This window comes from Beta vulgaris, chromosome 6 (genome assembly GCF_026745355.1).
Source record: "Beta vulgaris subsp. vulgaris cultivar EL10 chromosome 6, EL10.2, whole genome shotgun sequence".
Lineage (NCBI taxonomy): Eukaryota > Viridiplantae > Streptophyta > Magnoliopsida > Caryophyllales > Amaranthaceae > Beta > Beta vulgaris.
The window spans coordinates 3,681,440-3,696,538 of NC_079207.1; the positions used below are offsets into that span (position 1 = coordinate 3,681,440).

General features: G+C 32.3%; 1 protein-coding gene across 1 annotated transcript; it reads right to left on the reverse strand.

Moving 5' to 3' along the window:
* Nucleotides 1–3,441: 3,441 nt before the first annotated feature.
* On the reverse strand, nucleotides 3,442–9,256 carry LOC104895064 (probable methyltransferase TCM_000336). The gene is made up of 4 exons (XM_010681469.4): nucleotides 9,071–9,256; nucleotides 8,514–8,987; nucleotides 4,777–5,049; nucleotides 3,442–3,858 (listed from the first exon to the last, which is right to left on the reverse strand). Exons 1-4 carry the CDS (start codon nucleotides 9,143–9,145, stop codon nucleotides 3,523–3,525), a joined length of 1,158 nt encoding a protein of 385 aa, XP_010679771.1. The 5' UTR covers nucleotides 9,146–9,256; the 3' UTR covers nucleotides 3,442–3,522.
* Between the last annotated feature and the right edge of the window lie 5,843 nt (nucleotides 9,257–15,099).

Below are 15,099 nucleotides of genomic sequence, written 5' to 3' on the forward strand. Positions count from 1 at the left end.
TCAGACGGGCTGGCCCAAGTTCATTATAGAGCAACCGATATAAGATGCGTTATTTCTTCTCCATCACAACCTAACACCTTCAGCTACCTCCCTCTCCTTGACGACCTCCACACCTTCTGCAACTGGTCGGTGTCGTCAAAGTTCATCAAATTCTCTTAGCACGAGAAAAAGCATCTAACAGAAAATGTCGTCGAGAAGGGAGGAGAAGATAAAAATCTTCAGCATCAATAATAAACTTTGATTTTTACAGAAAATGTCCTCCTTTCTCGAATATAATAAAACTTTGATTCTAACAGAAAATGTCGTCGACGACGATTAATGACCTTCAGCATCAATAATGAACTAAGAGGTTGCAGTAGCCTTGTTATTGCAGTAGGTTTCGGAGGAGGATGGGGAGGGGTATGGTTGTGGAGCTCCAACGAAGATGGACATGGAGGAGAGTTTAGTGCTGAATCTCCAATCAAGACTACCTGAAAAACACAAATCCAGAGACACAAGGAATGAAGAAGAAGGAGAGAGTGAGAGAAAGCAGAGGTTAGTGTTTTCTTTCAGTTGGACTTTGTTTTCTTTCAGTTGGACTTTGTTTTGTTTCAGTTGGACTTTCTTTTCTTTCAGTTAGACTTTCTTTTCTTTCAGTTAGACTTTCTTTTCTTTCAGTTGGACCAACTGAAAGAAATAATGGGTCAACTGAAAGAAATAATAGACTAACTGAAACAAAATGAAGACTACCTGAAGAAAAATGTAGACTACCTGAAAAAAATAAAGACCAACTGAAACCCAAGTAAGTCTAACTGAAGCACAAAAACCCACTGAAAAACAAAGAAGACTAACTGAAAACAAAATGACGACTACCTGAAAAAAATTGGAACCACCTGAAAAAAAAAATGAAGACTACCTGAAAAAAAATTGGAACCACCTGAAAGTCGTCCGACCAAGATTATGGTCGGACGAGTCCGACACAATACGTTCTCATAAAAAAAATATAAAAATTGCGTAGTATAGAGGTTTGATCTCGTGACCTCAAGTACTTATACTAAAGTCTTAACCACTAGACTAAATTGTATTTAGTGTTATTATCATAAAATTGTAGAATTTTTAGAGGAGAAAACATAGAAACTTGGAGAGAAATTAAAAAAACTACATTTTTATATATTTTTTATACTTACATCATGAATAAACAAAACAACCTTTAAATAGGCATACAAAGCACTACTAACAACATGTCCACTATGTAACCCACTACTTGCTTGCTATCCCACTAGCTAGACCATTATCTAGACCACTACTTGTTAACTCACTAACTAATTATTAGCAACTAATCCTAACTATTAGGAAAACTTGACTAATTTTGGAGCATAATCCAACAAAAATATTATATTAATAAATGAATTTTTTTCTTATTCGGAGCATAGCCCAAGCATAATGACTAGTGGAGATTTTTAAAACCTGGGATCACATCTCATCTATATCTAATTTCTAAGCGTTTAGTCGTTCTCTAAGAACAAAAATTGGCTTGAATACGAAAGTAAAGATAAACATAAGTTTACTTTGCATGTTTCTAAGTGTTCGCCGAACGTAGGCCCATAAACTTCCGTGTAGCATGTGGATTATGGTTATGTGGATCCGTCGTATGTGCTTCGTGACTAAATATTATTATTGGGCCATATTCTCACTCTACAATTTATCTCTCCTCTTCACCATCTCCATTTCTGTTACCACCATCATCAGATCATCAAAACCAAATGTTGTACGACTGTATGTCATTCGCGTGTGATTAATGGCATTTACATATTTATGCAATCCAAACTGGTTCTCAGTTTTTTTTTTTTATAGAAGTTTCATTTACTTTTGGACCATTTTTATTTACTTTTACGAATTTTTCCTTTAAATTTAATATTAAATTAACTCAAACTTATTCAGAACGGTACTTTTACAAAATAAATTAAACTGTTAATTGTCAATGGTGATATTATATGGTCATTTAGAGTATGTCCAGTAGTTGGTCCACTGACATTTCATGAGGAGAGAGAAGGCTAAAAAAATAATAAACAATTAAGAGAGAAAAAAAAAGGAGGAGAGAGAGGCTTGCCCAGTTCATGAATATGGACCGTTTACAAAGAAAAAAATCTGAAAAGTATCACTTGGGTGTGACAAGTGGCAAAGTATTATTGGTTCATGGTAAATTTGATGACCCCAAAAGTTGGTCTAACCATTGAAGTAAGAAAATAGAGGTTTTTGAGTAGATTGGATATGAGTGATGCGGAGGAAAGAGAAATTAATATAGTATTTGATTAACCCTTTAAATAGTCTAACCATTGAACATACTTTTAGTTTTTTTTTCCATAAAAGTTAAAAGTATCAAGTGTAAAAGTTGTATATTAAATTATTTATTTTTCAGTTAGTATGATCTATTTTAATGTCTTTTTGATTTACTTTTAAAGACGTGAGATTAGTTCTCATTCTCATTATAAACTTTTGAAGGGGTCTTTACTTATAATGACCTATTCATTTATCAATCTAATACAACCAATTTACACCCCTATTTATAACCATGTACAATTGATCTTCATTCTTGTATGACTGCAATGACTAAGACCATCTTTAAAAGGTTGGTGGTTCTGTACTGATTATCAAAATTAGTCCTAAAAATTAAAATTATAGTGCATACTTTGAATTCATGGAAAATTATATTATAAATCACTACAAAAAGTAGTAAATTACTTAATTAAAGTTTATGAGAATAGTGTATCAAGACAAAAATGAATATCGAACTTTGATACCCTCTTAAATGAAGACTTTTTTTTGTAGGTCACGCACCCTCATTGACAGTCTTTGCTCCAACCTCTCATCCTAAAATAGTTTGAATACAAGTATCAAAGTATAAGGTATTATTGGAGATTTTGGTTCTTACTTCAAAGGTCATGAGGATTTAATTTCTAGAGAGTTATGCACCTATTGTGAGTGCATGTTGGGAGTCAGGGGCGGCTTTTAGCATGTTCAACATGTTCCATGGAACAGGACCCCTTAAGTGTGAGGGTCCCAAAATAGAAAAAGTTCAAGTAGTAAAAAGAAAAAGTTCATCTACTTATTTGGACTATTTTTTTTCATAATATGATTATATGAAGTATGGATGAGCTATTATATTGTTGAATTCTTCAAATATGAGATCGCACAGCCTCTATATAGTTTGAGACGGGCCTGTTGGGAGTAGGTACTTATTTTTGGGTTTGGGGGGGGGGGGGGAGGTATTGGTGAAACTATAACCATCATTTAGGATCTTCTACTACCTTAAGGCTAAGGGGTTGCTTAGGCTAGGAAAATCTTTTGAAAAGAGGTAAGTGGTTGTAAATGCATGCATTGAGATGGTAGTAGTTAATTACTAGTTTTGGTGCAAGAAGAATAACAATAAGTTAAACTTATATTTTGATAAAATAAGCAAAATTAAGTTTAAAAAAAGACACAATCATATTTACTAGAATCATAATTCATACAAAAATATCACTGCTTGTTGATTAATTACTATCATATTTTACTAAGTACGAGAAGAAAAGTAATAGGCCTAATATCTTGCTTAGACATTTCTTCATCCACCACTTTGGCATACGTACTAAACAAAGAATCAAGAATGTGTTCACCAAAATGATGGCTGATCATTGATTCTTGGATAGCTCTAACTGTACTAGCGACGGCTCTTCCATAACTAATACCATTAATTTCTTCTTCTCTGTCTATTTGGAACATTTCCAGACGAACCAATTTAAAAGACCCCTCTTTTCTCACACCCTCTTCTATTTCTTCTTTGGAGGGTGCATAAAAGTGAACATCATATGAATTCAGCTTTTCCTCTTCAACTTGTCCCTATAAACAACAAACAGAAAAAACAAAAATGCACAATTTTATTAGAAGTAAATTGAATTAAGGAGTATTATCAAAACGATGTATGTTTTTAGTCGGAGAATTCACATCAGTTGAGCTGGCGTTATCTTGTATAACTTTGACCTTGGATGGAGGCATGTCCGTGAATTTGCCAAAGAAAGTTTATTCTATCATCTAAGTACAAATGTCATGTTCCACTCCATTATTTAAGGGAGCGTTTGGTTCATATAATGGTATAGGTTTGGAATCAGGAATGAAATCAAGGTGGTATAGGTTTGGAACTTGATACCTAATACCATGTGTTTGGTTTTATTTGGGAATGAAATTTTTTCTTCTATTTAATACCTAGAGGTATTGGTATGAGCGAAACGCCGAAACACACCTCCCCTTGGGTTTCTAAACCCCACACCTTATGGGTTTGAGGTATGGGTTTTAAATCTCTCAAATTATTAAACAAACACTAGGTATGGGTTTTGCTCATTCTAAACCCATAGCGCATACCAAAATCGCATGAACCAAACACTCCCTAAGTTAGAGGTGATCATGGTCGGGCCTAAAAAATTGCCTATTGATCGGATCAGGTCAAATTTCATTTGTGTCAAAAACATGTTATTTTGGGCTAAAATGAGCTGGCTTTTTAGGTCAACATCGGATCGGGCAAAAAAATAGGCAAAAGAAGTTATTTTTGACTTGCCTAAAGCGAAAACAATCGGGCCGAGCCCGATCGCGAGCCAAAAAATTCTGCCCAAATTCGCCCAAAAATTGGGCCAAATCGGGCTAATTTGATCAGCTCTAATTTAAGTAAATGATCTATGTGTCATTTGCGAATGTAGCAAGTAGTAAAAAATACGAGAAGTATATATAGTTTAATTTGACGTAGAAGAGAGTATATTTGACTACCTTGGAAACTAAAATGGCGAAAGATCGAGCTAGAAGCTGCCAAAGAAAAGAGTTGCCTCTATCAATGTGATCACAACACTCTCTTCCAAGAAAGACTAACACCATTCTTCCTCCTTTGGTTATTTCTTGAGATCGGAGCCGCAGAAATCGCGAGAAATCCTCTCTAAATTGTTGAGCATACGCTAAGGTAATTGTTGGAGGACTACTTTCACAAATGTAGATGCAACCTTTGTTCATGGACTTCCCATGCTCATCATAAATCCCAGGTGGAATCTGACATACAAAATATTTTGAGCAATACATCAAATTAAAGAAGCATAAACTAGTACCAATAATACGACTTATTTAAATAGATTGAAACTGATATATGTTAATTAGAACTAATTATTTCCTATTAAAAGTGACTTTTGCTGATTCAAATTTTATTCTACTTGACATTATTATTTTAAGTTGAAATGATCTAGGCAGAAACTAGTTAATTCTTGCCATTAAGAATTTAATCTATTCAACTTAATTTTCGTGAGGTTATCCTATTTATCTGTCTTTTTAAAATTTATGAACCAATCTAAAGATATGTAAAAATTGAGCTGATGAACAGTTAGGGTCTATTCAAATTCAATTCACATGATCTTTTCTTAGTTTTAGGAAAAGAAAGTTCAGAAAAATTAGAAAAGGTCAATAAGAAAAGTTAAGGAAAAATACAAAAGTTGAGGAAAAATAGAAAAGGTTTAAGAAAAAATAAGTTAGAAAAGTTAAGCAAAAACATTGTAGAGAGAACATACTCTTAGGCCTGTTCTCCCCAGTTTATTTTCATTTCAGTTCAATTCAGTTCAGCTCAGCTCAGTTCAATTCAGTTCAGTTCATCTCTATTCTTTTATAGCTATTTTGTTAAATATTATTATTATGTTGGTCTAATTTATTTTACTAATTACTCTTATTATTTATATATCTATATTATTATTAAGTATTATTATTATTATTATTATTATTATTATTATTATTATTATTATTATTATTTCTATATATTATTTTGTTTACTATAGCTTTACTCAGTATTATTGCTATTATTATTAGGAGGATCATGGTTTAGGTCAAAAGCACAAATAAACCCACGTTTTTAGCCTATAAACCAATCAAATCGCGTCAAAACGGTTTATGATGCAATTTTGTGCCGTCCGACCCAATCATTATTTTTATTACTACAAAATTATTATATTATTAAATCTAATTATTTAAAAAGTAATATTAACTTACTTCTTAAATATTATTGTTATTATATAATCATCATCGAGTATTAATATATTAATACAAATATTATAAAATAATTATTATTAATTATCATTATTATCATTAATTATTATTATTATTAATTTATGATTATTAATATTATTTATTTATAACTATCATTTAAAAATATCAAAATACTATTACTATTATTATTCATTATTATTACTTATCATTATAATTATAATTTAATATTCATATTATTATTGTTTAAATATTATTTATATATTTATTACATTCATTTTAATTCATTTCAATTTAATTCAATTCAATTCAGTTCAGTCAGCTCAGTTCAATTCAGCTGTTTTATACCGAAGAGAACATGCCCTTAATATACTAATTCTAAATATTTAATATCATCAGGTAATTTTTTTTTTTAAAGTAAGATGAAGTCCCTGGTAGGAGTGGGGAAATTAGGGATCTCTCCTTACAAGGGGTGAGACTGAGACTCGATCCCATAAATAAGGTGATGACAATACCACTGCTATATATGCTATCACCTGCTACTCAATATCTATACTATCTATACTAGAAAGCATGCCTAAACAAGGAATGGCGTCATGTGATGCTCTCCTTAAGGGTGTTGTACTCAATGTAATTCATAATAATAAAAAAAATTAGAAATTGTATACTCTAGGATTTGATCTCAAGAACATATACTAATGTCTTAATCACTAAAACAAATATCATTTAGTATTATCATCTTATTAAAGTATAATATTAATGAATGAAAATTTTCCGTACCCGAAACGTAACTCGAACCTTAGTTATTAGGTAAATGAAGATATGTCACAACTTAGAAGATGACATGTACGACTACGAGTACTTTATATATATTTCTATCAAGACAGCCGTATGAGGAGTTGAGGACCACTGCCCTTTTTTAGGTCCAGTCCAAGGCCATTTCGTGGAATTTGATAGACGCTCCAGTGAGATATCACTTCAACGTCAAGTTAAATACTACCTCAAGTCGTTATCAGTTTACATGTATTCATTTTTGAAATGTTCTTTATTAGTTTACTTATTTCTTTTGTTTCTATTTTTGGAATGAGACTACTAACTTTTCATCACACATACATTTAACTTTAACATAAAATAATAGTTTATTTTTCCTTCTATATCCACAATATTGTTTCTCCTAAAACTTTGTGCAAAAAAAATGGGTAAATTATAAAGACCGAATAGTACATTATAATTATAATACATTCTTTTGACAAAATTGAGAATCCCACAAAGTTCTATAAACTACGGATATTGCATATTGTAAAGGGAAATTATTGTATATTGAAAAGAAGGAAGCTAGGAAAAGCAAAGAGACAAAGACAAGAAATTAAAATGGAAAGTAGTAATAGAAATCCTGTTCGATGAAGGAAGCTACGCAAGTGCGGACTTAGTGCGAAAGAAAAAAGACACATGTAGTAGTGATGTAGATGTTGGAGCATTTCCTAAGACCCTACTAATTTAGTGAACAAAAAGAAAGGAAATTATATTGTATTAGTCACTATCACATAAGGTCAAAAGGCTAATTTGGATGTATGATTTGATAGTGTGTCCATCTATCATGATTATATATTTGTTGTTCTTATTGTTAGACAAGTCACGCAAACCTGCCTATTGCTTAACATCCATCTACTTATCACAATTCATCAAAAATGGTGTCTTCTGCCAATAATAATTCAATAGTCTAACAATAATGCAATCTCATGGCTACAAAGATTCATATACCGCAAGCATCTTAAAGTTTGTTCTACTTCTAAAGTACTATAAGAGTGATTTTGAACAGGAGCTAATCTCACATCATGCAAAACTGATTGATTAGATGGAATTCATATTCTTTTCAATACTAAATTTTTGTGGGTTTTTGAGATGTACGGGGTTGTTTGGCAATTAGTTGTTGGCTTTTGGCTGGTTTAATTGGTTTGTTTGACTGGCTGGAAGCATTGACTGTATGTATTGGCTTTTTAAGTTGGTTGTTTAAGCCATCTATTTGTAAAAGCGTTTGGCAAAATTAATTGTAGTTGTTGGTTATTTATTAGAGGGTTTGTGTGCCAATAAGCCAATCCAAAAAGCTGTTTCAAACAATTTTTTTCATTTTGACTTAAAAACCAGCTTTTCAGCTAACCATAAAGCCAATAACCAAACACTTTTTTTGACTGTTTGACCAAATTAAAAAGCCAAAAGCCATTTACCAAACATGTCCGTAAACTTAACTTTTGCCAGATTTACCTCTAGGCAGGTTTTAAAGAGTGTATATTTGAAACCTTTCATAATTCTTCAAGATTTCAAGTCAAATCAAATTTTGGTTGAATTAGGTCATGTTATAAAGTAGGATAGAATATGAGTCGGTGGTACTGCATATAAACTTTGAAAATAGTGTACTTAACCAACACTAAACTTTTGACCAATAATAAGATTTTGAATGAGTGCATAAAAGACCAAACAGAAATCCCTACCTTGGAAAGCCAGTGCAAACTGTAGGAAGAGTAAACGAAGTGCAAGAAATTGGTAGGGAAAATAGAGGTATAAAATGAACCAGGAGAAGCAGCAACGAATAAAGATGGACGAAAATACCCCTGATGAGTCAAACAGCTACTTTTAATACCATCATCTTCTTTACTAACAACTTCTTTCAAGAAATCTGGTAAAGCCCTGAATATAGAGTTGAAGTCATTAGTTGGGAGATCATTAAGGTAAACTGAAACTGATGAGAGCTTATTATTATTATTAATGGGTGATTTTGAGCTGTTTATTAGTGTTTTCTTATAAGCATCATCCACTGCATGATACAAATCTCTGATCATTGATAATGAGTTTGGGCCACAAGAACACCCCAAATCTGCTATAGTTAGGATTTCTGGAGTTGTGCTTAAGTATACTTCTTGAATTGTTTCCATTGTTATGTGTTTCACCATATCTGAGGCTTTTTTCTGTAACATTTTGTAAAATAATTAGTATAATGATCATGTTTATTAATTAGAGATAGACAAGATTAGAGAGAAAGAGAGTGCACCTGAAGAGAGGAATTTTTGGAGTAGCTAGTATTATTGTGTCCACCTTTCATGTGAAAGATTTTCTCAACATCCATCTTTTTTTTTTTTTAGTTGGAGTGTATGTGTGTCTCCTATGAGTAGCTACTTCATATAGATGTGTGAATGTGCCCATTATATAGGAAATTGCCACATTGGATTTTGATTTTTGGAAGTACTAGAAAGCTATCTAAATGTGTGTTTTTGCAGTTGGACTAAATAGCAAATTGTTTGTTATTATTTTATTTGTATTTTTATGTGTTGTTAAACAATAGGTAATTTGTTACTTAGTTTTTCGATTTTGATTTAGATTTAATATAGAGAAAGTTGAGAGTTATTAAGAAGGTCGAAAAAGAAAGAGAGGGCCGGGACCATCGCTTTTGAGCAAAATAAGATTTGTCAAAGGAAAAATAAGGTATTTTAAAGGAGATTGTAGAGGACCGCTAATTTTATAAGAGTATTTTAGAAAGTTTAAGAGTAGAAAGAAGTTTATTTATGATATTCCCTCCGTTTTCTAAAGATCTTTCCTCTTTCTGTTTAAGTCCGTTTTCAAAAAATCTTCCCTCTTTTACTTTATTCCTTATTTGAAATTTTTTTCTCGCTTTTTACCCTCTCATGTCCATATCATATGGTCCACCATTACATTATTAATTCAATTTTACTCTCTTTCTCTCTCCTACTTTACCCCTTTTGTTTGTCTATTTATCTTAATCCCTTTCTCTCTCCTACTTTACCCACCCTACACCCCACACAAACGCAAATTAGATCCTATACTAAGGTGTAAGATGAGTATCCTACACCTTTCCCATGTGGCTGGTTTTTGGCGGTATTTTTGAAAGTGGACCAGCTCTTTCTCTCTCATCACTCACTCATTCACTCTCTTTCTCTCTCATTTATTTGCTGAAACCATTTTTTTAATGTACAAATACATATGGTTTGGTGTACAACAATATACGAGTGTACATTTGGGGATTTTCAGTGATCAAAGTAACGATCATCAGTGTACATTGTGATTTATTGAATTTCGGTATGGGACTGTAATTGTACATATTTAATTTCATTAGTGAACAAACATCAACACACCAGTGTACAAAGATTGGAAATTACTCACTTTAATTGACATATTTCGGTATGAGACTGTAATTGTACCTATTGAATATCATTAGTGAACAAACATCAACACACCCAGTGTACAAAGAATGCAAATTACTCACTTGACATCAGTTTCAGGAATTGGGTTACTTTCAGCTGAGAGCTGTCATTATACATTTTGATTTTGTTAATGAACAACCACGAAGCCAAGAATGTACAAGGAGGTTGAGTGTGGAAAAGAGAAAAGTGGTGAACAGTATATGGGGGGAAATGATGGCGGTTGACATCAAATCAGTTATTAAATGGTGAACGGTAACTGTCAAATCAGTTATTTTTTGAATTTTCGGCATGTACACTAGATGTAATGGGAATGTACATTGGCTGTCAAATCAATTACTTTTTGCATGTTGAATGGTGCGTTTCATTCTTCTTGCCTTGCGTTTTGGAGCTGGTGTAGGATGTTCATCATACACCTCATACCACCATCTACTAATTGCCACACAAATGGCCGGATCCTCCTTGGTATATGTAGGAACAGTAACAAGAAAGATCTTTAGGAAACGGAGGAAAATATGTAACAAATACTGTGACATTCTCATTTTAGTGAAATGTAACAAATATTTTGAAATAAAGGAAATATTAAATAAATTTTTTTAGAACATTTTTTCTCTTGTTTGATAACCAAAAGTTTTAATTGCGTAATTGGCTCTATTAATCTTAAAGTTTGATATAACACCTATCTTTACAATAATTTCATTTTCTTTTTTGAAACAAATAACATGAGATCTAACTTTATACTTCATCCGTTTCAAATTATAAGGTATGTAAATCACTTTTACACATATCAAAAATTTAGTTTTAGTTAGATTTGCATAGGCAATAAGAATGTCTTCTATTTTGGAACAATTTTTTTTAGCTAAAATGTCTTATGATTTGAAACGGAGGCACTAGAGCATAATATTATGTAGAGTTTGGGGTCTTGGGGATCCCAAGCCATTTATAGTGGATATTAGAGATGGCAACAGGTGCGGGATAGGCGGGCTGGTCCATAGGCTGAAAAATCTTAGCCCACACCGGTCTGTTACCGGTTTTCACGGTTTGGGAAGTGATTCTGGCGATTAGTGGGCCTAGCGGGTTGGCATGAGATTTTTTTTTCAAAGTTATATATAATATTATTATTACATAAATCATTTAATATTAATTAAAATATATACAATTATTGATATTAATGAATAATTTCATTATTTTTGAATTTGATTGAATTATAATATATGCAATTTGATTAAAATGTATACAATTTGATTAAAATATACACAATTTTGGTTGAATTAATTATTTGAGTTGGACTGGTCTGGTTCATGGGCTGGGCTAGATCGCTTTCGTGGACCGGGTTGGGCGGTTTTAGTAGCAGACTTTTGTAACGTGGGCTGGGCTCAAAAAATCTGGCTCATAATCCACCCACCAATATTACGGTTTGAGTTAGGCTGAATCGGACTTTTCGCGAGCTCAATCCACACAAGCCCAAAAGATAAGCTGAATAAAATGGATTGACGTGCATTATTGGCCATCTCTAGTGGATATCAATGACGCATTTCTTTCGAAACCAAATAGAGGGACAAATTTTAGAGGTAGGCAGTAGGTAACATTGTAGCACTATATAGTTTACTGGTTTGAAAAAGGATAACAAACTAAAATTCCTTCATTAATCATTATGAACAATGATTGTCTTTTTTTTCACTCGTTTGGTCATGAAAGATTATCCAAGCTAATGACTTGGCATTGATAATACTAGCATTTTTGGCACGCGATGCGTACCTGCATAGATTTTAACATTTATTTTGAGCACGCGTAATCATTCACTTATGCTTAATCACAATTTTATACACGACATAATGTGCATGGAATAAAAAATGTCATTTTTGAATTGACATGTTTTCACATGTAAAACCGTAGATTTTGAACTACTGTGTTCTTTAAAACAAAATTATAGTGAACTTAATATGTTTAAAGGGTAGAGTGCTAATGTTTTATAACTATTATCACCACCTTACCATTCCTTATATGATAGAAATTGTAAATAGTAGGCAATAAGCAATATTTTATGAGTTGCATAAGTTTGATATTCTGTAAAATAATATGCGGTGAAAATGTAATGTATGTTATTATTATCAATATTTGGTAACCATTTTCGAATTGAAGATTCTCATTTTATCAATGATCTTGAAGCTTTTTTGTGTAAAGCTTTTCAATCAAATTCATTTTTTTTACTTGTGTCTTAATTAGGTAATTATTTGTTTTAATATTAGCTTGTTTAATATGGAAATAGCTTCTATCTTCTTTCTTTTCTAATATTTTTTTTTCTTAAGGGTATTTTTGTATTTTCAAATGAAGACACCATGCCTCCCCACTTCACTTATATAATAGAGATAATTCTGCACGAAGGGACCAGGCAGGGACCCCACATTAGAATCTAATCTTGATATTGAGTTTCATATTTTAAAGCATTGTCAATGGTGAACAAAAAGTTTACTAAATTTTATTCCTTATTCCTGTTTTTTTTTCATTTTATGAACAAAAATATCACCTCCATTCCACTCATAAACAAATAAATCATCACTATACCTCATTTTATTTTTTCAAAAAAATATTCCGAAATATGTTAATATGCGTATCATTTTATAGGGGGAAATATATTATAATTTTGGTATGATTTTTTTTTTCTTTTTGATAAAGGAATTTCCCCAAAATTTTCCAAAGTTACCCAAGACATGTGGCAATATGTCATTAGCTTGTTTTGTGTAGTTTAGGATGAACAATCTATTCACATGGTGAACAATGAGCAATTTATTCATGTCATAATCAAATTATTATCACTAATGGAAGTGGTGTTTTTTTTATTCACTCAAAAAAATTGCAATTTCATAAACTATTGCATCACCATTGACATTGCTCTTACCCTCTTTTTTCATTTTGGGTTTGTGATGCTTGTAAGCGGATGTTCATTAAGTGTTGATCTCAAGACACAAGAGTAAATAAGAATCCTCAATGTGTTGGATTACTACTTTATAGTATGAACTACATTAAACACAATGCAAGTTTGTGAGTTCAACATCGTTAATTATAAGATACAAAATTTTCAATATTGAGATTCAACTAAGTCGTAAAATAATGGGCTTCAGAAACTTCCATTTGGCGCTAAGTTTTGGGTGAGGGAAACTCGGGAAATATTAAAGAGTTGAAAATTTTTCACTTTATCTACTCATAAAATGCTAACCTTAAAACATTAACACCCACTTATTTTAGAGTGCGTCTTGAAGTAACATGTTACACCATAATTTATTGTGTAAGAAAATCTCATATTTGTGCACTAATATAACTGTTTCATATAATTTATAAAACAATTTCATGTCATTATTAGTATATTTCTTATCATTATGGAACCGTTACATGTCATTTTTAAATTTGAGCAAAATACTAGTTAATCCGAACATATTGAATTAATAATCACGAGTAAGACAAGAATTTCAAAAACCTCAATTTTCAATTTTGTAAATTGCAAATTTCCACCAAACGATCCAATGCATTTCAAGTCTTTCTTCTCTCTCGATACTTAAGTCTTCCTCTTTCAATCTACATCTAAAATCAACTAAAGTATGCGATTAGTTTTATAGCATTTAGAAAAAATTAATTTTGCCTTTTTTAATTTTCTTAAATATATGACCTCTTCTACTCCTTGAAATCCACATCACCACTTTTTTAACCTTTTATTATTTTTTATTTCCTATTAGATATTTAATTTGTAAACATCTAGTAGTTAAATGTGTTGGGTATATGGCGTGATATGGAGCTCATGGAGGTGTATGGGTGTGGAGATGAGGTTGCGTAGAAGGAAAACGTCATTTGGGACATAAGGCTGACTTTGAATGCACATATCTTTCAATCTATAAATTATTTTGAGGTGATTCAAATTGGAGGTGATAGCTTGTTCCGAGAGCTTTCCAATGATAGGTCATATGTCCAATTCCGGTGAGAAACGAGAAAGTTATGACTGTTTTACGAAGAACTGACGAAACTGACGGCAGAAGACTCAGGTGCGCCCGCACCAGGGTATGGTGCGCCCGCACCAGGGTATGGTGCGCCCGCACCAGGGTATGGTGCGCCCGCACCAGGGTATGGTGCGCCCGCACCACAGGATGGTGCTCCCGCACCTATCGATGATGCGTTTTTTTTCTGGTTTTGCTTAGTGGGGGTATAAATAGGTGCCCTAATTGCGCCATTAATGTATTCTTCATCTCTAAACACATATTTGAGAGAGAAAAAGCTTTAGAGAGAGTTCTTGAGTGCTTTTGTAATCTTTCTTGAATATTCATCAATTCCTAGTGCATATTCGTGGTTTTTCTCATAGTTCTTGGGTTTCCACGTAAAAGTTCTGGTGTGTTCTTTCCTGCTTTCTTATTTGATATTCTATTATTGTTTGCTATTATTTCTAAATTGATAGTCATTAAGACTTACAAAATGTTTATTATATCTCGGTGCGTGAACATTGCAAATTTGCAATGGAGCACAGATAACGTCAAGTACTAAAATGGTAAAAATATGGATCAACTGCTTTCGGCAATTTCCGAGCCACTAAGGTGAAAGAAATCTCAGCCATATATGTCCACCATGTGGTAAAACAATTCAATTTTGTCACTCAAAAGATTTCACTTTCCAAAGTTATCATTTTCTTCTTTCAAACTCCCAATTATTGTTGGTATAGAGAGATCCCCACTATCCTTTTATCTCAAAGGTGAAAGGGTAACAGTGTACCACGGTTTTTTTTTTTTTTTTTTTTTACATTCAAGTACCACGGCTTTGATGGTGAGGGAGAAGGGTAAAAGCAAATTATATTTTTACTTAAAAAGATTCCTTTATATATCTT